The 21,745-nt window shown below is 49.5% G+C and overlaps 1 protein-coding gene across 3 annotated transcripts; it reads right to left on the bottom strand.

Annotated features, from left to right (window-relative positions):
- Window positions 1–4,431: 4,431 nt before the first annotated feature.
- On the bottom strand, window positions 4,432–21,671 carry HCK (HCK proto-oncogene, Src family tyrosine kinase). Of its 3 annotated transcripts, none has more exons than XM_075571749.1 (12): window positions 21,576–21,671; window positions 18,224–18,354; window positions 16,438–16,477; window positions 15,994–16,093; window positions 15,007–15,105; window positions 14,621–14,724; window positions 13,293–13,442; window positions 13,008–13,160; window positions 12,128–12,387; window positions 10,758–10,911; window positions 9,919–10,050; window positions 4,432–5,302 (listed from the first exon to the last, which is right to left on the bottom strand). In XM_075571749.1, exons 2-12 carry the CDS (start codon window positions 18,335–18,337, stop codon window positions 5,100–5,102), a joined length of 1,509 nt encoding a protein of 502 aa, XP_075427864.1. In that variant the 5' UTR covers window positions 18,338–18,354; window positions 21,576–21,671; the 3' UTR covers window positions 4,432–5,099. The 3 variants fall into 3 exon arrangements, with proteins under 3 accessions (XP_075427864.1, XP_075427866.1, XP_075427865.1); XM_075571751.1 differs by having other exon boundaries at window positions 18,224–18,338; XM_075571750.1 differs by lacking the exon at window positions 21,576–21,671 and adding an exon at window positions 19,370–19,482.
- Between the last annotated feature and the right edge of the window lie 74 nt (window positions 21,672–21,745).

Raw genomic sequence — 21,745 nt, 5'->3', positions numbered from 1 at the left:
CTGATATGGAGGCCGGGGCTCAATAATGTGGAGGCCGGGGCTCACTGATATGGAGGTCGGAGCTCACTGATATGGAGGCCGAGGCTCAATGATGTGGAGGCCGGGGCTCACTGATATGGAGGCCGAGGCTCACTGATATGGAGGCCGGGGCTCAATAATGTGGAGGCCGGGGCTCACTGATATGGAGGTCGGAGCTCACTGATATGGAGGCCGAGGCTCAATGATGTGGAGGCCAGGGCTCACTGATGTGGAGGCCAGGGCTCACTGATATGGAGGCCAGGGCTCACTGATATGGAGGCTGAGGCTCAATGATATGGAGGCTGAGGCTCAATGATGTGGAGGCCGGGGCTCACTGATATGCAGCATGGGGCTCACTGATATGGAGGCCGGGGCTCACTAATATGCAGCATGGGGCTCACTGATATGGAGGCCGGGGCTCACTTCCAGCACACCCGGCAGCAGATATATGAGCAGCAAAGCCTCAGCACCCCTGAAGAAGCTCACCCATGGATTGAGTGAAACGCGTCGGGTGGTCCCTTACCTGTGCCTGCTGTTTGGAGATCATGGTCCGCTGCAGTCCCCAGTATCATGGACGGAACCGCTGAGGCTTCGCTGCTCACATCTGCTGCTGAGTGCGCTGGAAGTATTGAACCCGGAAGCGCGGCGAAGCCGCAGAGAAACAAACAGCCGGTTAAGAAGCAAAAAGCCAACTGAGGGACTGATCGGGACGCCTCCTTCACAGGACCCGGAGTGGTCAAATGGCCTATTTTACCCTGGGAGCATGCGAGTGTGTGGGAGCTCACTGCTCATGTTATTTTTTTTTTTTTTTTTTTCAACTTTCATTTTTATTTGTGGAAAGCATATATACAGAAACTCACCTCCCATAGGCTTACATTATAGGCCCACCACAATTTTATGTTGAACAGCTGTTAACTTTAACAGCACTAGACGCATCACATGCAGAGACACAAGACAAGACATACTTGACTCACAATACTGGGGAGGGGGGAAACACTAGGGGTGGGGGGGGGAGAGGGCGGGGGAAGGCCCCGTATGTTGCTGGAGGAGGGTCCGAGCGGTCCTTAAATGTATAGTTATCAGCTTTCCCGGATCTGTTGCGCAATATAACTGTTGGGTGGCTCTGACTAGCGTGTTCCAACGTCTGATTCTAGTCTATCACATCCAAGGAGAACCCATCTATTGTTATTAATGCAAAATTGAGGCGGCGTCCAACCCAGGGATGATAACTTGTTCCAGCCACGGGTCCCATACTTTTAGAAATTTAGTGCCAGAGTCGTTGACCCAACTCGTCAACTGTTCCATCTGGCAAACATGCCAAATTCTGTTCCTGATTTTGGGGATAATTGGGATCTCATTCTGCTTCCACAATGCCGCAATCTCACAACGGGTGGCGGTCGCAAAGTGCATGACCAGTTTGTGCGTCGTTCTAGACATGCCCTGGGGCCGCCTGCCCACAAGGAACAGCCACGGGTCCAGGGGGATCTCTAAGTCGAGCATCCCTTGCAGCCAATCTCGAATTTTTTCCCAAATCGGGACCACCCTTGGGCAAGACCACAGCATGTGTTTAAGGTCAGCTAATTCACCGCACTGTTTAGGGCAGAGCGGCGAATAACCTCTGACAAATTTAGATAATTTGACCGGGGTATGGTACCACCGCATGAGGACTTTATATGCGTTCTCCTTTAATGTGACACATATTGAACTTTTCGCTGCAGTTTGCAATATGTATTTCCAGTCATCGTCCTCTAAAGTCTCCCCTAGCTCTGTCTCCCACTGTCGCATGTATCGTAGGCGGGGGGTGTCTTTACCAGCCGGACAGACCACCTCCCTGTACATACGAGAAGTCAGTCCCCTTGTGTCCGTTGGAATTGAACACAGCCGTTCAAAATTAGTTCGTGCGGGTCAAATGGGAAATTTATTATAGAATGCCCTGACCTGGAGGAATCGAAATAACTCTGCATTTGGCAAATTTGATTCTTCTTTAAGCCAATCGAACGTCTTGATAGATTTTGTACCCTCCAGGTCAATTAATCGATTATACCCAGCTTGCGTCCATCTTATGAATTTATCACCTGCCAGCCCCGGAGCAAAATCCGGATTGCCCCAAAGGGGGGTCATCAGAGATTGTGGTGACGTTAGGTTAGCTTTCAATTTGACTGTCTCCCAAACCGCTAAGGAGTTCGCTATTGCGCAGAGCGGCGACCCAATGTCTTTTTTGCATTGTTTTGGTAACCAAATTAGCTCGTGTAGTGTAACTGGCTCGCAACATTCCCTTTCCAGTTCCGTCCATCTTCTTTTTTTTGGGTCCGCGTGCCATTGAATAATTTGGCTTAATTGTGCCGCTTTATAGTACGCCATCAGGCAAGGTACCGACAGTCCTCCTTTTACTACTGGTTTAGTCAGTAGACTTTTTGCAATTCGTGGGCGTTTTTTATTCCAAATAAATTGGATGATGTGAGCTTGAAGGGCTTGGATCTCAGATTTAACCAGCGGTATTGGTAGGGTCTGAAACAGATATAGTAGCTTAGGCAGCAAGTTCATCTTTATGCTACTAATCCTGCCAAACCACGATATCCCGTAGCCCGCCCAAACCCTGAGATCTTCCTTTAGCTTCTTCATCATCTTGGGGAAATTTGCCTTATATAAAGTATTGTAATCCCTGGTGATATATACCCCTAGATATTTGATAGCGGAGGGTTGCCATTTGAAATTGAAGTTTAGTTCTAATAGTTTTTCAGTTGGTTTTGGCAGATTGATATTGAGCGCCTCTGACTTGGCCTGGTTAATTTTAAACCCTGAGACCATGCTAAAGGTGCCCAGGATCTCAAAGACATTGGGCAGGGTTGTCAGTGGTTTAGAGATCGTTAGGATCACGTCGTCTGCATACAACGCAGCTTTATGATGTTGACCCCCTGTCTGAATTCCTGTTATATTGGGGTTTAACCTTATATGGGCTGCAAGGGGTTCAATACAAAGGGCAAAGAGTAATGGGGACAGCGGACAGCCCTGACGGGTCCCGCTCCGTATATTAAACAGTTCTGATGGGAAACCCTGGTGTCTTACTCTCGCAGTGGGTCCTGAGTATAGGGCCATTATGGCCTCCAGCAGGCGGCCCCCAAACCCAAACACCCCCAGCGTCTCTCGTAGGTAAGACCAATCAATACGATCAAATGCCTTCTCGGCATCCAGGCTCAACACCATTGACGGTATGTCTTTCTTTTTTGCCAAATCTATCAGATCTATTATCCATCTGGTGTTATCTGCTGCCTGTCTGCCTGCAATAAAGCCTACTTGATCCGGGTGAATCAGAGCCGGAAGGACGCTACCCACCCTGTTAGCTATGAGTTTGGAGAAGATTTTAATATCCGAATTAATCAGGGAGATTGGCCGGTAGCTCTTGTAGTCTACCGGGTCCTTACCGGGTTTGTGGATCACTGAGATTGACGCCTGAAGCATCTGGGTCGGGAAGGGCTCCCCCTCCAGGATCCCATTAAATAGTTTCAACAGATGGGGGGCTAGGATCTTACAAAAAATTTTATAGTATAAATTGGAGTAGCCATTGGGGCCCGGGGCTTTGGCTGGTTTAAGGGACTTAATTACCTCTGTTATCTCTTCCAAGGTGAAATCACCTTGTAAGGCCTCTTTCTCCACCCTGCCCAGGGTCGGGAGCTGCGCCTCCGACAGGAACCTCGTTAAGGTAGCTGAAGTTTTTGGACTGTGGGTAACCTTGTCTCCATCATACAGTGTAGCATAATATTTCTGAAATGCTTCCACTATCTGTTTTGGATCGTAGGTAAGGTCACCCTGCTGTGTTCGAATTGTCGCTATCCGGAAATTTGGAAGCTTGTTTCGGAGCTTATTGGCTAGTAAGGTATCTGGCCTGTTGGCTTTTTCATAAAATCTGCGTTTGGACCATGCTAACTCCACTCATGTTATTTTTAACGTACACGTTTTGATCTGTACTATGCTATTCTCCTCTTTCATATCATTGGGAGGTCCAGTTACACAGCGCCACCAACAGCATCTGATCAGATTTATCTGCATAACGCCCGACTATTTCTACTATCGTGTGAGTGGGCATTTGGAAGATTTGATCACATTGTGCAAATGTGCTAATAGCAAAGATTCCAATGTACACTTTTTTTGCTTTTCTTTCATATACCGTTGAGAGTTCCTTGCGCTGAGAAAGCCTTGCTATCTATATCTACGTGATTTTGGGTCACATCCCCTGGTCCAGCAGCAGCTCTCCTGCATTGTGACATCCTCACTTGTTACATTGTTTGGTCACTTGTTACCCCCATTGTCACATTTTGCCTTGAGCAAAGTTATATATTGATTATTACGCTGTTTTCGCTGGGTGCTGTACAGTTTGCGCTTTTTATTTTCCTACGACTCAATTATTTAACAGCATGTAATAAATATACAGTGTATTGGGGAATGACAATACAAAAATACTTTGAAATGGAACGGCGCAGCCAGGGGAAGACGGCGAGGGACTGCAGGGTGATCAGAGCTGCCAAACACAGGGTGTGACAATCCTCTGTGCACGCCACAACTTTCTGTGTTATTTTCCCCGTGTTGTGAGACACGTGGACGGCCCTGGGATCCACACGTGGCACTTTGCAGTTGCAACGTGGCACACAGGAGTTGGAAAGGGATCGTGTTGGGCCTTGTTAGCGAGACGGTGGAGGCACTCCAGTCCCATTGGGTTTGGTCTGCATATTATTACCTTCATGGGGAGTCACATTCTCCATCCTGTTCTCGCTTTGAAAAAGACCCTCTGGGCTCATGGAAAGTAGTTTTTTTTGTGTTGTAAAATGAAATATGTTCGTGGTAATCAAAAGTTGTGGAGCGCATAGAGGATTGTTCTACTCTTAGTTATATACACACACACACACATCACAATCTCTGACACACACACACACACACAATCATCACAATCTCTATGACACACAAAAATTATACAATTTGCATGACAGAAACACATATCTCCCTCGTAAGGCGATTAGTGATTTTGCCCTGTGCAGAAATTACAGAGACTCTGGTGTGGCAGGGTCAAGGTTCATCTGGTGGCAGGGTCAGGGCTGCTGTTGGTACTGGATCTCGGTGGCAGTGTAGAAGTCCTCCAGGACGCTCTGCGTGTACTCGAACGTGGGCCTCTGCTCAGGTTCTCGCTGCCAGCACTCCATCATGATGTGGTAGAGCTCCTGTGGACAGTTCTGAGGGCACGGCATGCGGTACCCACGCTCCACCGCAGTGATCACCTCCAAATTGGACATCCCTGGGGATCAGGTTGGGAGGGAAGGGGGCAGAGTCACCAAGGGGGCAGCACAGCACAAACCGTATCACTATACACCATATTTACTAAAGGACCATATGATGTCGGGTAGTGTTTGTATATGTGCGTATCTGCATGTGAAATATATAATCATATATGTGTCAATCATTATCATCTTTAGCCCATGTCAATCTACTGCTGGAGACCACCCAATGATCTTCCAGGTACTGCTGTTGCAAGCCCATCTTATTTTGGTTGCCCCAAGAAATGTTCTACTTTCATCCTCCCATTTTACTTTTGGTCATCATCTTGGTCTTTGGATATCTCCTGGAGTCCAGTAGCGTACCATCTTCATCCAATGATGGTCATTTTCTTCTTCTCGATAATACAGGCCCACTTGTCAACGTAATTTCTTCACCTTTGTGTTGAGACTTTTGTTTGATTCCGAACCCATTTCATTCTTTTTCTTCTTTCCATACTTTGAGTTGTCTGAAGCCTCTGCATTACCCTTGCCTTTGGCATCCAAGGTCACACACACCCATCTGGGAGCACAGGCAGAATACACCTGTCGAACACTTTCCCCTTGAGGCGCAGTGAAAGGTTCCCTGTGTAAGATGTCTCGTTTCTTCCAAATGTCCTCCGTCACATCGTCATTGTCCTATTGATTTCATTCGCAAGGTTCCCATCCATGGATACTTGCCGTCAAAAAGGTAGAGATCGTTTTCGACTTCTAGTTCTATTCCGTAAATTGGGGGAAAAGGCAGCGCACTGCCAAAAAAGCAGGAGGAGGCTCACAGATAAAATAGAAAAATGTATTCCATGATGGGATCAAACATAACCCTTAGCCCCAACAGCACCACACCAACGCGTTTCGGGCCATGTGCCCTTTATCAAGGTGTACTTATAAAAGGATTCATCTGTTTTTGATGCGCCGGCTACCTACGTTTTTTTTCTATTCCATAAATTGTAGTCTTTGCAGAGTTGACATTTGTTGCACATCGTTTTGACCTGAGATTGATATGGAGGCCCATCTTTTTATGTGCTTCAGTGAGTTCTCCGATTCGTTGCTGAAGGTCCTCTGGCATAAATCAAGCAAATAAAAGAGTAAGAACATTTACAACATTTTCACAAAAAGGTTCCCTGGAGTTTGCCATGTCAACCATTTCATCTAATGCTTGATGTGACGACATCCAGGGTCTGTTACGGCAGATTAGTGAATATCGCCGTAAGAGTCCTGTGTCTGATTCCAAGTAGACTGCTTGGTCTGTTATTTCTTTAGGTCTTGGTTGTCTCCTTTCTCACGGATAAGGAAAATTATAGCATTTGCCTGGTCTTCAAGCAAAGGTGTGTGCCAGAATTTTCTCTACTTCTTCCCCAGCTTCCAAAACGTCAGCACTTACTTCCTCTTCCTATGGGACCTTTCAAAAATTCTTCATCGATTTTATTGCAACTGCTACTTTTTCTGGACAGATACCTGGGTCATCACTGGTGGTTTCTTCTCGCTCTTTACCTGCTTGATGTTGCCCTGCGTTATCTGTGTCCTCGTACAGAAATCGGCCTCAGATCCCTTTATGATGAATGCACAGTCCTTTATTGTTGATCCTAATGGAGTGTGAGGATTTGCTTTTTCCCAATCCTGCCCCTTCTTCAAACTTGTGTTACCTTTGATAGGTTGTCTTCACCATGTTGCAGTTCGTACACTTGTGGATTGTCTTGCACAGCTCTGTGTGGTTAATTTCTGTTCTTGTGTCTCGGGATTGCTTCATTTCCTCAAATAACCACTTTGTTTCATCTGCTATTTTCTTATCCTGTTTTGTTGTTAAGGATCCTTCCTGTTTTCTCTGTGCTTTCAGGTATTATTTTTCTATGTATTTTTTTGCCAACGTATTCCTGTGCATCTTGAGCAAGCTGAAGTGCTTTTTTCCAGCTTTACTTGCAATTATTTGTCGTTGCCTTCTTTTTACATCAGGGGTGCGCAAACCTTCTGCGCTGTGCCCCCCTGTCTGCTCTCCCTCAGTGTTGCGCCCCCCCTACCTTTAGTGATGCCGCAGGGTCATGTGATGTCACGTGACCCTTTGGCGTCATCATTTGATGCCGAGTTGCCATGGCGCGCGTCGCCCGAAGCCGGCTGAATTACAGAGGCCTCGCTCTGAAGAGGGCGGGGCCTCTGTAACCGGTGGCTCCCCCCCGCCCCCGTTTTACATTATGACGTAATTAGCAGCAAACCAATCGGTGCAGACTTCAATCACGTGTTTCTTGTTATCTACGATAGTCCATTTCATGCTTAATTCTATTGTGTCCATTTCAAGTCCATTTTCTATTTGGATTCTTCCTGAAGAATGAATTTATGATATAGAAGTGTTGACATTTTGCAAATTCTACCAAATGCGTCTCCATGTTTATTGCTGTTGCTGTAGCCATACGCAACAAATGATGCCTTGTCTTTTCGGCTGGGCACCAATCTTGGCAATGAAATCTTCCATCATCTGAAAGTGTACAACAAGAAACAAAGAAGCCCAAAGCTACAGCCAATATGACAAAAATACACAGTGAAATACCTATATATTCTCTTGAAAAAGGGTCATTTAGTTTAACCATTTGGCCAAAGTGTTTTAATCCTGATGCCACTTCAAGGCATGACCGTTAGCAGGTCCTAACACTACCCAAGTTAAAATTCTTATTTACCGCTATAATTAGAGGAAGAATGATCAACATTGGATCTGTCACAACCCAGCAAAATGAAACTGACCTGCTAACTTGGAAAGAATTTTAACTCAGGACCTGCTAATGGTTATGCCTTGATGTAGCAGCAGGCTTAAAATGCTTTAGCGAAAGGGTTAAAACTAAATTACCCTTTTTCAAGAGATATACAGGTATTTCACTGTGTATTTTAGTCATATTGGATGTAGCTTTTGGGCTTCTTTGATTTTTGTTGTATACATTTAGCCACGCCCAGAAGCACTGCTTTTGACACACACACACACACACACATAGTTTTTTTGGTGGGGTTTCAGAGCTTGCTGGATATCTGTGTGTTTATCATCTGAAGGTGGCAATTTCTTTTATTAAGTTGATTCATTTCACGATTGAAGCCTTCTACTTCATTGTATTGTATGTCTTTATTTATATAGCGCCATTAATGTACATTGTCTGTATGGCGTGATATTGGGGCATACACTTGGGTAAATGTATCTTTTTGACAATTGAATTAGGATTCTGGCTGCTCTTTCTGATGTCTTTTATACTCCACCATGCTGTCTTTCCATTGATGAAACCTACTCCCCTGATTCATCTATTCTATTTTCTGTACAACTGTAATACAATACGTGTCCATGATTGAGCTCAATGAGTCCTTCATATTTTCTTCTTACATACTACTAAAGCCAACAATATCCCATTTCATCTTCTAAGCTGGTCTTCCAGTTCTCCCAGTGCTGCTTCATTGGAGAGAGTGCAGAGGTTGTAGGTAGCCAGCTGGTGTTTAATCATTGGTGATTCTTCGCACCCGTTGCCTTCATACTGAACTCTGTCAAATGTAGGGACAATCCGGGCTCCAGAGAAAAAGGTCCATCGGTTTTCAGTGTCTTTCATATTTGGGGATTAAGGCCTTCTATTCCATGCTGGCCTCAACTGCATGTTGGCAAGTCCCTTTCCCATTGGGTGTCTTGTTCAAGCTTTCATTGCATAGTTGAACCTGCCGGCACAAGGGCCACTACACATCTTCTTGACCACCCTTTCACCTTCCAACCACTTTGAGGAAGTGAGATAAGGGTTTGAGGGAAGGAAGTGTATATTAATATCATAACCAGCAACAGGCCTCGTCAATTCACAGCTGGATGAAGGCCTCCCCAATTATCTTCCAGGTACTGCGGTTGCAAGTCTCTCTTATCCACTTTGCTCCAACAAATTTCCTGATTTCATCCACCCATCTTACTTTTGGTCGTCATTGTGATCTCCGTTGTAATCCAGTGGAGTAGCGTCTTTGTCCGATGGCTATGTCTTCTTGCGATATGTACTGTATGGCCCATCCATTTTTAATTTCTTCACCCTTATGATGATGTCACCGACTTGTTTGGATTTGAAACCATTCATTCTTGTTCCTGTCTCTGGATAATACCCAGCATACACCTCTCCATACTTCTTTGAGTTGGCTGAAGCTTCTGAATTGTTTTTGCATTTAGGGTCCAAGTGTCACGTCCATGCGTGAGCGCGGGCAGGATACACTGGTCAGACGCTCTCATTTTGAGGCAGAGCAAGAGGTTCCCCTGTCAGAGATTGTTTAGTTTCTTCCAAATGCTAATACTACCTATTACGCATTTACATCCCTGGCAACGCCGGGTCTCTCAGCTAGTATATATATATATATATAATGTGGTGCACATATGCGTATGTGAGCGTACACTTGAACTTATCTGTGTGTGTGTATATATATAATGTGTGTGTGTATATATATATATATATATATATATATATATATATATATATATATATATATATATATATATTTATATTTGCAGACCTGTCTAAGACATGTGAATGTGCTCACAAGTGATATTATTTATTGGAGATCTATATATATATATATATTCATTTTGTATACAGAAGGCTGCTGCTCTCACCTGGATATGGGGTCTTTCCGTATGTGACGATCTCCATCAGCAGGACCCCAAAAGACCAGACGTCAGATTTGATGGTGAAAGAGCCGTAATTAGCGGCCTCGGGAGACGTCCACTTAATGGGAAACTTGGCTCCTGGTGAGCAGAGAAATATTCAATGAGTGGGACATTTATCACCGTCACGGCATTAAGTGTCACCGTGTCAGTTTGTGCCCCACTGCGCATTTCACTTTGTGTCACCGTCTACCAGCGCTCCCATCCTCCCTGACCATGTTCTCACTGTCTTGTGTGCGTTCCCTGTGTGTCCGTCTGTGTCGCCGTTCCCTGCTCTAACCCATTTCAAGCCGTGTACTCTCTCTCTCCGCTGCGTGTCGCCGTTCCCTACTCTCACCCTCTGTGTCCTGTGTGCGTCACTATCCCGCTTTCACCCTCCCTCGGCACAGGGCCGGATTTAGAAGTTTGCGGCCCATAGGCCACCACTGTTTGCCGCCCTCCTCCTCGTGCAGCGTCTCACATGGCAACACGTTCCCGTGACAACGTGATGCCACGTTGTCATGGCAATGCATCGCCATTTGACGCCACAGGAGAAGGTAAGAGACCTTTACAGAGACCCTGCGCTCTCCCACAGCAATCAGTGTAATTGTTGTGAGGAATAGAATGGGGCCTCTGTAACCGCCGTGCCAAAATTTGCCACCCCCCCACTCCCTAATATTTGCCGCCCCACAACCGCTGAAATTTGCCGCCTTGCCTTGTAGGCCTATGCCTAACTACAGGCCTGCCTGGGCATGTCCTCACTGTCCTCTGTGTGTGTCATGCTGTATGTCCTTGTCCCCTGCTCTCACCTTCCCTGGCCGTATACTCGCTGTCCTCTATCACTCGCGCCAGGCCGAAGTCTGCGATTTTACACGCCAGTGACGCAGACACCAGGCAGTTTGCTGCCCGCAGGTCCCGGTGAATATAATTTTTCTGCTCGATGAACCACATTCCTTCCGCGACCTGTGGAGACACAGAGCTCAACCAATCAGAGCAGAGCTCAGACACAGATACCAACCAATCAGAGCAGAGCTCAGACACAGATACCAACCAATCAGAGCAGAGCTCAGACACAGATACCAACCAATCAGAGCAGAGCTCAGACACAGATACCAACCAATCAGGATACGCAAAAGAAAAAGAACTCAACTAGTAGCACTCTGTAACTCTAAAGTAATGGTAGAAATAATGATGAATGATTGGAATTAAAATAGCTTTAATAGTATATATCTAAAATAAAGGGGTGTACATAAATGAGAATAAAATTAAAAATGACCGTATATCCCAGTCAAAAGCCTGCTATAACCCGGGTATGGTAAAGTATGTGCTAAATAACTATATAGTTGGAAAGCTTGGCACACAGACCTGTACCACCATATAAAATATATATGAAGTGGTATGTTTGGCAACAGGTGCGCCCTCCTAAATGTAGGAGGTCTGTGTGCTAAGCTTTCTAACTATACAGTTATTTAGCACATACCTTTACCATACCCGGGTTATAGCAGGTTTTTAACTGGGATATACGGTCATTTTTAATTTTATTCTCATTTATGTACACCCCTTTTTTTTAGATATATACTATTAAAGCTATTTTAATTCCAATCACTTATTATTATTTCTACCATTACTTTAGAGTTACAGAGTGCTACTAGTTGAGTTCTTTTTCTTTTGTGCATCGTTATTACAATTCTCAGCACAGCACCGTTACTCCATCCCCTCATTAAAATGTATTATTAGCTGAGCAGAGGTTTTCGTCCCCTTCCCCCCCCCCCCCCTGTATACCTACCAACCAATCAGAGCAGAGCTCGGGCACAGACACCAACCAATCAGAGCTCGGACCAGTATACTGACCAATCAGAGCTAAGTTCGGACACGAATACTGACCAGAGCAGAGCTCAGAAACAGATACCAACCAATCAGAGAAGAGCTCGGACACAAATACTGACCAGAGCAGAGCTCTGGACACAACAAGCAGAGATTACGAGCCTCGGTGACAAGAAATCCTTAGAATTTTCTGTAATCAGAATATTCTAGACTCTCCTAAATCACGTTACCTGCAGGTCTTGGCACCAATTAAGAACGGATCAGAACCAGAACACATTGTGTTTATTACACAGGGGCTGGCAGCAGAGCCATGTCTCCTGTCAAGGAGACTAACAAGGGGTCTCCGGAGCCTCACCTGGGCAGAGAAGTCGATGAGCCGGGGCAGGGGCTGCTTGCTGCCCTCCTCACTCTTCAGGAAGTCCAGCAGGCTGCCCTTCTGCATGAACTCGGTGATGATGTAGATGGGCTCCCCCAGGGTTACCACCGCATGCAGTCGCACCAACCGCTCGTGCTGCAGACTCTTCATTAGATTCGCCTCGTCCAGGAAGGCGCCCGGCGACATGGTGCCCGGCTTCATCGTCTTTACTGCCACCTGAGTGTGCCCGTTATATGTGGCTGTGGAGAGGGGGGACGTGGAAGGTGTGAGTGTGGTTTTGTGAGTATAAGGAGGGGGGAGAGACGGTTTATGTGTGGGGACTGTGTAAATGTGGAAGAGTCAGACTGTGAAGGGGAGGGGGTCGGTGTGGGGGGGCGAGTCAGGGGCTGGGAGATGGGGAGTCGGGGGCTGGGAGATGGGGAGTCGGGGGCTGGGAGATGGGGAGTCGGGGGCTGGGAGATGGGGAGTCGGGGGCTGGGAGATGGGGAGTCGGGGCTGGGAGATGGGGAGTCAGGGGCTGGGAGATGGGGAGTCAGGGGCTGAGAATAGGGAGTCAGGGGCTGGGAGATGGGGAGTCGGGGGCTGGGAGATGGAGATGGGGAGTCAGGGGCTGGGAGATGGAGAGTCGGGGGCTGGGAGATGGGGAGTCAGGGGCTGAGAATAGGGAGTCAGGGGCTGGGAGATGGGGAGTCGGGGGCTGGGAGATGGAGATGGGGAGTCAGGGGCTGGGAGATGGGGAGTCAGGGGCTGGGAGATGGGGAGTCAGGGGCTGGGAGATGGGGAGTCAGGGGCTGGGAGATGGTCAGGCAGTAGGGGGAGCGAGGGGGTCAGTGAGTGATTTGCCGATTCCCACCCTTACCCAGCCAGACGTCCCCAAACTGCCCAGCTCCGAGCTTCTTCTCCATGCAGAGCGATTCCCGTGGGACCTCCCAGGCATCCTTTTCCCATGGTTTCTCCGGCCGTGCAGACTTACAAGGGGAGGTCAAGCGCTGGCACAGCCCGTCCACCTGCCCTGTGGCAGAAAACCAGGGGGCAGCAAGAGGTGTCAGACTAACACAGAGACTAACCCCCTATATATACACACAGACACACAAAGCCCCTCCGCCAAACACAACCCTCCCCCCCATTCTCCTCTAGGTCTCACTCTGGTAGTGGCTGACCAGTCCGTGAATGCTGGGGAACGTGAGCCGGGTTGTGATGTAGAAGCCGCCGTCGTCCAGAGTGCGGATCTTATAATGTTTCACAATGTTTCCGCTCTGGGGGGAGGAATCTCTGACTGAGAGAGAGAAGCTGCCTGAAAGAGAGGGAGAGGAGAGAATGAAGAGAGAGGGAGAGGAGAGCATGAAGAGAGAGGGAGAGGAGAGAATGAAGAGAGAGGGAGAGGAGAGAATGAAGAGAGAGGGAGAGTAGATAATGAAGAGAGAATGGGGAGAGAGGGAGAGTAGAGAATGGGGAAAGAGGGAGAGAGTAGAGAATGAAGAGAGAGGGAGAGAGTAGAGAATGACGAGAGAGGGAGAGAGTAGAGAATGACGAGAGAGGGAGAGAGTAGAGAATGACGAGAGAGGGAGAGAGTAGAGAATGAAGAGAGAGGGAGAGAGTAGAGAATGAAGAGAGAGGGAGAGAGTAGAGAATGAAGAGAGAGGGAGAGAGTAGAGATTGAAGAGAGAGGAAGAGAGTAGAGATTGAAGAGAGAGGAAGAGAGTAGAGAATGAAGAGAGAGAGAGAGGATCAAGAGGATGAAGAGAGAGAGAGAGTAGAGGATGAAGAGGATGAAGAGAGAGAGAGAGAGTAGAGGATGAAGAGTGAGAGAGAGTAGAGGATGAAGAGTGAGAGAGAGTAGAGGATGAAGAGGATGAAGAGTGAGAGAGAGTAGAGGATGAAGAGAGAGAGAGAGAGAGTAGAGGATGCAGAGTGAGAGAGAGTAGAGGATGAAGAGTGAGAGAGAGTAGAGGATGAAGAGTGAGAGAGAGTAGAGGATGAAGAGTGAGAGAGAGTAAAGGATGAAGAGTGAGAGAGAGAGTAGAGGATGAAGAGTGAGAGAGAGTAGAGGATGAAGAGTGAGAGAGTAGAGGATGAAGAGAGAGAGAGAGAGAGAGAGAGAGAGAGAGAGAGAGAGAGAGAGAGAGAAAAGAGGATGAAGAGAGAGACTGACTGAAAGTGAGGCAGAGTAGAGGATGAAGAGAGGCAGAGTAGAGGATGAAGAGAGGCAGAGTAGATGATGAAGAGAGAGGCAGAGTAGATGATGAAGAGAGAGGCAGAGTAGGGGATGGAGGGAGAGAGGGAGGGGCACAATGAAGGAGAGTAATGGTGGATGAGAGAGGGTGAGGAATGGAGGGTGAGGGAGGAAGGGAAAGTGGAGGAGGGGGAGCGAGAGATTGATAGGAGAAGAAAGAGATAGGGTATGAGGGAGAGAGGGATACTCAGAGGAACCCCTCATTCTCCGGCAAGTTGAAGCCGACACGCAGGGTTCACCTTTCATCGTCTCGCTGTCCCGGATCATGAAAGCTCCGTTCTTATTTTCAGGAGACAACAGCTGCCGCTCTGCGTCCTTCCGACCGATGCCCTTAAAGAACCATCTGCAGGACAAGGGTCAAAGAGAAATCAACCACAGGGACCATCTCGGAGGAGGCTTTCAGGGGTCTGGGGCATATTACATCATTTTAGCACACGTTGTCTTTAATTCTCCGCTATTCTCCCTGCTGCAGTCACACAGAGCCTCCGGTTATGGACAAGCAGAGCAACGCTAGCCCAAACTCTCCAGCCATCTACACTGACCGGGAGCCTGAAAGCACACCAAAGCCTTCCTCTGTATAGCAGCAGGGGGCCTTATATAATAGAAAGATAGTGCTGACACTTACTCTTCGGACTCCAGGGAATTCACTTGGCCGACGTAATTACTAGGGATAAAACCTTCTTCCCCTGTGTGCACCAAGCGTACCTTCCACCACTCTCCGGATCTGCAGCAAGATGGGGAGAGAAGAAAGAGGGGGGGGGGTGAGATGTGAGAGCGGAGGGGGAGAGGAGCAATGGGTGTCACATCACTAAGACAAAGGGTGGGGCAGTGACCCAGAGGGGAACAGGGGGACCCAGCGGAATAGGGTGATGGGGGGACTGTTACCCAGCAGTAAGGGGTTGGAGTGTCCAGCGGGAGGGGGGGGGTAGAGGGCGGGGTTAGAGGGTGGGGGGGAGTAGAGGGCGGGGGGGAGTAGAGGGCAGGGGGGTTTGGGTTAGAGGTCGGGGGGAGTAGAGGTCGGGGGGAGTAGAAGACGGGGGGAGTAGAAGACGGGGGGAGTAGAGGGTGGAGGGGAGGGGGGTAGAGGGTGGGGGGTTTAGAGGGCGGGGGGATAGAGGGCGGGGGGATAGAGGGCGGGGGGATAGAGGGCGGGGGGATAGAGGGCGGGGGGATAGAGGGCGGGGGGGGAGGAGGGTGTAGAGGGCAGGGAGGGAGGGGGGTGTAGAGGGCGGGGGCGGGGGCGGAGGGGGTGTAGAGGGCGGGGGGGAGGGGGTGTAGAGGGCGGGGGGGAGGGGGTGTAGAGGGTGGGGGCAGGGGGTGTAGAGGGTGGGGGGAGGGGGTGTAGAGGGCAGGGAGGGAGGGGGGTGTAGAGGGCGGGGGCGGAGGGGGTGTAGAGGGCGGGGGGGAGGGGGGTGTAGAGAGCGGGGGGGAGGGGGGTGTAGAGAGCGGGGGGGAGGGGGGTGTAGAGAGCGGGGGGGAGGGGGGTGTAGAGGGCGGGGGGAGGGGGTGTAGAGGGTGGGGGGAGGGGGTATAGAGGGTGGGGGGGAGGGGGTAATGAGGGGGATAGGTGGGCAGTATCCCAGGTCTATGGGGGGGGGGAGAAGTCACTCACTCCTCTAGCAGCTGCATGTGGTCTCCTTTGTTAAACGTGAGGTCGTCCGGATGTATGGCCTCATAGTTGTACAACGCCAGAAGCACCACAACTTCCTGTCCTGTATGAGGACATGTCACCGTGAGGACACCTTACCGCACACACAATGATGTCACAGGTCACCTCACATACACAATGTTGTCACAGGTAACTACACAAACAGTGATGCCACAGCTCCCCACACACACAGTGATGTCACAAGTCACCTCACATACACAGTGATGTCACAGCTCCCCACATACACAGTGATTTCACAGCTCCCCACAAACACAGTGATGTCACAGCTCCCCACATACACAGTGATGTCACAGCTCCCCACAAACACAGTGATGTCACAGCTCCCCACAAACACAGTGATGTCACAGCTCCCCACACAAACACTCAGTGATGTCACAGGGCACCTACCTCCCCCCGCTGGGGTCACAGGTGAAGTCTCAGGTCTGCTCTGAAAAACATAAATTTACCAGATTTCTTTTAAAAACACAATTCACCTGTATAACACGTGTGTTCTTTAACACCCGCACCCTGTGCTGACGCTACATATAAGTGTCAGGAGGATGGGGGATCTGCGGTTAAAGAGCAACACACAACTTTAGCTGACTGGTAAAATAATTAAAATAATGACAACAAGATTGGAAAAATGGGTACATATAATTATCATCATCTTCATGCCCACTGCCCATTATAACCCCTCCTATTCCCTCATAACCCCTCATAACCCCTCCTATTCCCTCATAACTCCTCCCTATAACACCTCCTATTCCCTCATAACCCCTCTTATTCCCTCATAACCCCTCCTATTCCCTCATAACCCCTCCTATTCCCTCGTAACTCCTCCCTATAACCCCCTCCTATTGCCCTATACAACTGCTCCCTATAACACCTCCTATTGATCCATATAACCACTCCCTACAACTCCAATTGCACCATATCCTCTCATATTGCAGCATAACCTCTCCCTATAACTCCTCGTATTGCAGCATAACCTCTCCCTATAACTCCTCGTATTGCAGCATAACCTCTCCCTATAACTCCTCCTATTGCAGCATAACCTCTCCCTATAACTCCTCCTATTGCAGCATAACCTCTCCCTATAACTCCTCCTATTACTCCCTATAACTTCTCCTAATGCTTCATATAACCCTTCCCTACAACTTTGATTCTCCATATATCTGAACCCCATAACTCCTCCTATTGCCCCATATAAGTCGTCAAATTGTTCCATATATCCCTAGAACTCCTTCTATTGCCCCTATAACCGCTCCCGATACCTCCTCCTATTTCTCCATATAACCGCTTCCTATAACTTCTATTTATCCATATAGCTGCTTCCTGCAACTCCTCATATTTCTCCATATAACTTCTCTCTATAACCCCTATTGCTTCATATAACTGCTCCCTATTACTCCTCCTATTGCTCAATAAAACTGCTCCCTATAACTCGTATTACTTCCCAGAACTGCTCTCTGTAACTCTTCCTATTGCCCCATACAATCTCTCCCTATAACTCCATATAACTGTTCGAACAGCTCCATTATACTGTAACTGCTCCCTATAACTTCCCTTATTTCTCCATATAACCGCTCCCTGAATCCCCTTTATGCACAGACACTAAACTATTCTGATCCCAAATAAATCAGGTGCCCATTGTATGGTCTCACGCATGGTGTTGGGTCTCGTGCCCAGTGTAGGGTCTGGTGCCCAGTGTAGGGTGAGGCACTTCATGTAGGGTCTGGTGATTGTGTACAGCCCGGTGTAGGTTCTGGCACCCATTGTAGGGCCTCATGCTTGGTGTAGGGTCTGGTGCCCAATGTAGGGTGAGGCACTTCCTGTAGGGTCTGGTGATTGTGTACAGCCCGGTGTAGGTTCTGGCACCCATTGTAGGGCCTCATGCTTGGTGTAGGGTCTGGTGAACAGTGTAGGGTGATGCACTTCCTGTAGGGTCTGGTGTAGGTTCTGGCGCCCATTGTAGGGCCTCATGCTTGCTGTAGGGTCTGGTGCCCAATGTAGGGTGAGGCACTTCATGTAGTGTCTGGTGTTTGTGTACCGCCCCGTGTAGGTTCTGGCGCCCATTGTAGGGCCTCATGCTTGGTGTAGGGTCTGGTGCCCAGTGTAGGGGCAGAGTTCGGCACACCAGCCCCCATGCTCCCAAGTTCTCTCTCAGGTCCGTCTCTGGAGAGCTGTCACTTACAGTTAGATTCTTAGATGTGGGATCCTTCACATACAGAGTGTGAGCCTCGGAGGGGGGGAGAGATTCCAAAACCTTTGCAGGCACCTGGGAATCCTTTGACTTGACACAACCCATCCTGAGAGAGGAAGAGACTGAGGGATGAAGAGAGGGGGGAGGAGAAGCATAAATAGAAGAGGAGAGAGGAGTGGAGAGCTTTGTGAGCTGAAAGTCCGGGCACCGAACACAACGTCTCCTGTGAAACGGTTCTAGGTGTCTCAGTTATACCGGACGGTCACTGCCGCCCAACCTCACACAGCTGTAGGTCAGGATCAGTCCACACAGGAGTGTGAAGGAAGGTAAACACGTTACATATACTGTAACATGCACATATACACAGCCATGTCTGTGTCAGGAACCTGATACCAAGAGGACATAGCTGTGCAGGGTCACCGAGTTGGTGACACAGAGCAGAGAAGCACAGGCAGCAGTGTCATGCAGCAGGTGTAACAAGGCGGGTCTCACAGTGTGGCGAGGGGGCAGGCAGTGGGGTGGGAGATCACACCGTGAGATACCCCGGTGATGGGGAGGGGTCACACAGTAGGGGGGGGAGGGTCATGATGGGTGTGAGATTTTGTTCTCATGCTGCACAGTTACATGAAATTACTTCACAGAAACAGCTACCCCAAAAAACAGGCGTGAGGCTCAGAGACACACAGAGGGGACAGTGACACAGAGAGGGGGCACACAGCTACAGAGGGAAAAGTGACACTAATAAGGGACAGTACTGGGGTCTGCAACCGTTCGAGGAAAAAGAGCCTTTTTTTGTTTTTTTTAATTTGGCCAACATATTTCGAGAGCCGCAACACAAGCGTGAACATAAAAATGATCCCCTCATGATTACGCCATATAAAAATGATCCCCACAGGATTCCGCCACATAAGAATGATCCCCACAGGATTCCGCCACATAAAAATGATCCCCACAGGATTCCGCCACATAAAAATGACCCCCACAGGATTCCGCCACATAAGAATGATCCCCAAAGGATTACGCCACATAAAAATGACCCCCACAGGATCATGCCACATAAAATAACCCCCTTTCCCCACTCCCACAGTATAATCACACACAGAATGATCCCCCCACATAATTATCCCCCACGCATACTTGCAGGACTTTAATGATGAGGTCTGTCGGCGCTCCTAGCAATTGCGGTGCGGGCAGACTAGGGCTTGCGCGGCACGCACTTCCGGCGCGGCACGCACATCCCCGCAGAGCGCCGACACACAGAACGGGGCCGTGCTCTTCCCCGCGGAGCCCCGGCGACCTGCCCGTCACGCCGACAAAGCAGTTTCAACTGATTCCTTGCGGAACGCGCACCCCCTCCTGCCGTCACGCGCGGTCTATGGGCGCGATCAATACCTATAGGCAATGTGATCGCGCCTCGCGCGGACGCCTACGCGGGGTCTGCGACGCCATGGACTTAGCCTTAGAAGGGAAGAGATATATTTATAACATGTGTTACCAGGAAGTAACACAGTGAGAGTTACTTCTCGTTTTCACGTATGTCCTGGGCACAGAGTTACGGTGACAGATACTTGGTTACAAATACAGTTACATAAGTGAGCCGGGTATACATTATATACAGGACTCTGCATGCACAGTGAGGCTGCGGCCAGGGGCTGGCAGACCGCGTGGAGGCGTGCGCGTGCGATCACATTGCCTTAAGGTATTGATCGCGCCCATAGACCGCGCGGCGCGCCAGCAGGAGGCGGCCTGATTTCTCGGCGCGACGGGCAGGTCCCGTGAGCGGTTTCGCCCAATGTCACGTCTGTAGACACGCCCCTTCCCCCCCCGACGGCGCGTCTAGCATGTCCAAAACACACACCCACTTCCCGCGGGTGACGTCACGGACGCGCACGCCTCCGCGCGGGCGAAGGCTGTATGGACGCAGCCTAAGAGATAGTGACACTGAGGGGACAGTGACCCTAACAAGGGAAGAGACAGTGACACTGAGGGGACAGTGACCCTAACAAGGGAAGAGACAGTGACACTGAGGGGGCAGTGACCCTAACAAGGGAAGAGATAGTGACACTGAGGGGACAGTGACCCTAACAAGGGAAGAGATAGTGACACTGAGGGGACAGTGACTCTAAGAAGGGAAGAGATAGTGACACTGAGGGGACAGTGACTCTAACAAGGGGAGAGACAGTGACACTGAGGGGGCAGTGACCCACAAGGGAAGAGACAGTGACACTGAGGGGACAGTGACACTAACAAGGGAAGAGACAGTGACACTGAGTGGACAGTGACTCTAACAAGGGAAGAGATAGTGACACTGAGGGGGCAGTGACCCTAACAAGGGAAGAGATTGTGACACTGAGGGGGCAGTGACCCTAGCAAGGGAAGAGATAGTGACACTGAGGGGACAGTGACACTAACAAGGGAAGAGATAGTGACACTGAGGGGGCAGTGACCCTAAGAAGGGAAGATATAGTGACACTGAGGGGGACAGTGACCCTAACAAGGGAAGAGACAGTGACACTGAGTGGACCGTGACCCTAAGGGAAGAGACAGTGACACTGAGGGGACAGTGACCCTAAGGGAAGAGATAGTGACACTGAGGGGACAGTGACCCTAAGGGAAGAGATAGTGAAACTGAGGGGACAGTGACACTAAGAAGGGAAGAGAAAGTGACACTGAGGGGACAGTGACCATAACAAGGGAAGAGATTTGTGACACTGAGGGGACAGTGACCCCAACAAGGGAAGAGATAGTGACACTGAGGGGACAGTGACTCTAAGAAGGGAAGAGACAGTGATACTGAGGGGACAGTGACTCTAAGAAGGGAAGAGACAGTGATACTGAGGGGACAGTGACCCACAAAGGAAGAGACAGTGAGACTAAGAAGGGAAGAGATAGTTACACTGAGGGGACAGTGACACTAAGAAGGGAAGATACCGTGACACTGAGGGGACAGTGAGGGGAGATAGTGACCCTAAGCAAAGAGATAGTGACACTGAGGGGGGCAGTGACACTGGGGGGAGACAGTGACAGTGAGGGGAGATAGGGACACTGAGGGGGGCAGTGACACTGGGGGGAGACAGGGACACTGAGGGAGGCAGTGACAGTGAGGGGAGATAGGGACACTGAGGGGGGCAGTGACACTGGGGGAAGATAGGGACACTGAGGGAGGCAGTGAGGGGAGATAGGGACACTGCGGGGGGCAGTGACACTGGGGGGAGACAGGGACACTGAGGGAGGCAGTGACAGTGAGGGGAGATAGGGACACTGAGGGGGGCAGTGACACTGGGGGGAGATAGGGACACTGAGGGAGGCAGTGAGGGGAGATAGGGACACTGATAGGACTCACGCTGCTCCCCGGGTGAGCTCGGCTGCTGACCCCCTGCGGCCCCGGACTGCCTGTGGGTGACCACATGGACCGGACTCTGGGACACAGCTGGGGCTCTGAACCCGCCCACATATAACAGACACGCCCATTCCTGGAAGCACCTCGCACTATGACCACGCCCACAGCACACA

Source organism: Ascaphus truei, chromosome 15 (genome assembly GCF_040206685.1).
Source record: "Ascaphus truei isolate aAscTru1 chromosome 15, aAscTru1.hap1, whole genome shotgun sequence".
NCBI lineage: Eukaryota > Metazoa > Chordata > Amphibia > Anura > Ascaphidae > Ascaphus > Ascaphus truei.
This window is presented reverse-complemented; position numbering and strand designations above follow the sequence as displayed.

What these genes read in the sequence shown, in the direction of transcription:
- HCK (XM_075571749.1), bottom strand. Translation starts at nt 18,337, where the DNA reads ATGGGTTGTGTCAAGTCAAAGGATTCCCAGGTGCCTGCAAAGGTTTTG. An exon ending in AATTCCCTGGAGTCCGAAGA is followed by an intron (nt 14,725 to 15,006) that starts GTAAGTGTCAGC and finishes CTTGTCCTGCAG; the next exon opens with ATGGTTCTTTAAGGGCATCG. An exon ending in TCATCGACTTCTCTGCCCAG is followed by an intron (nt 10,912 to 12,127) that starts GTGAGGCTCCGG and finishes GTGTCTCCACAG; the next exon opens with GTCGCGGAAGGAATGTGGTT.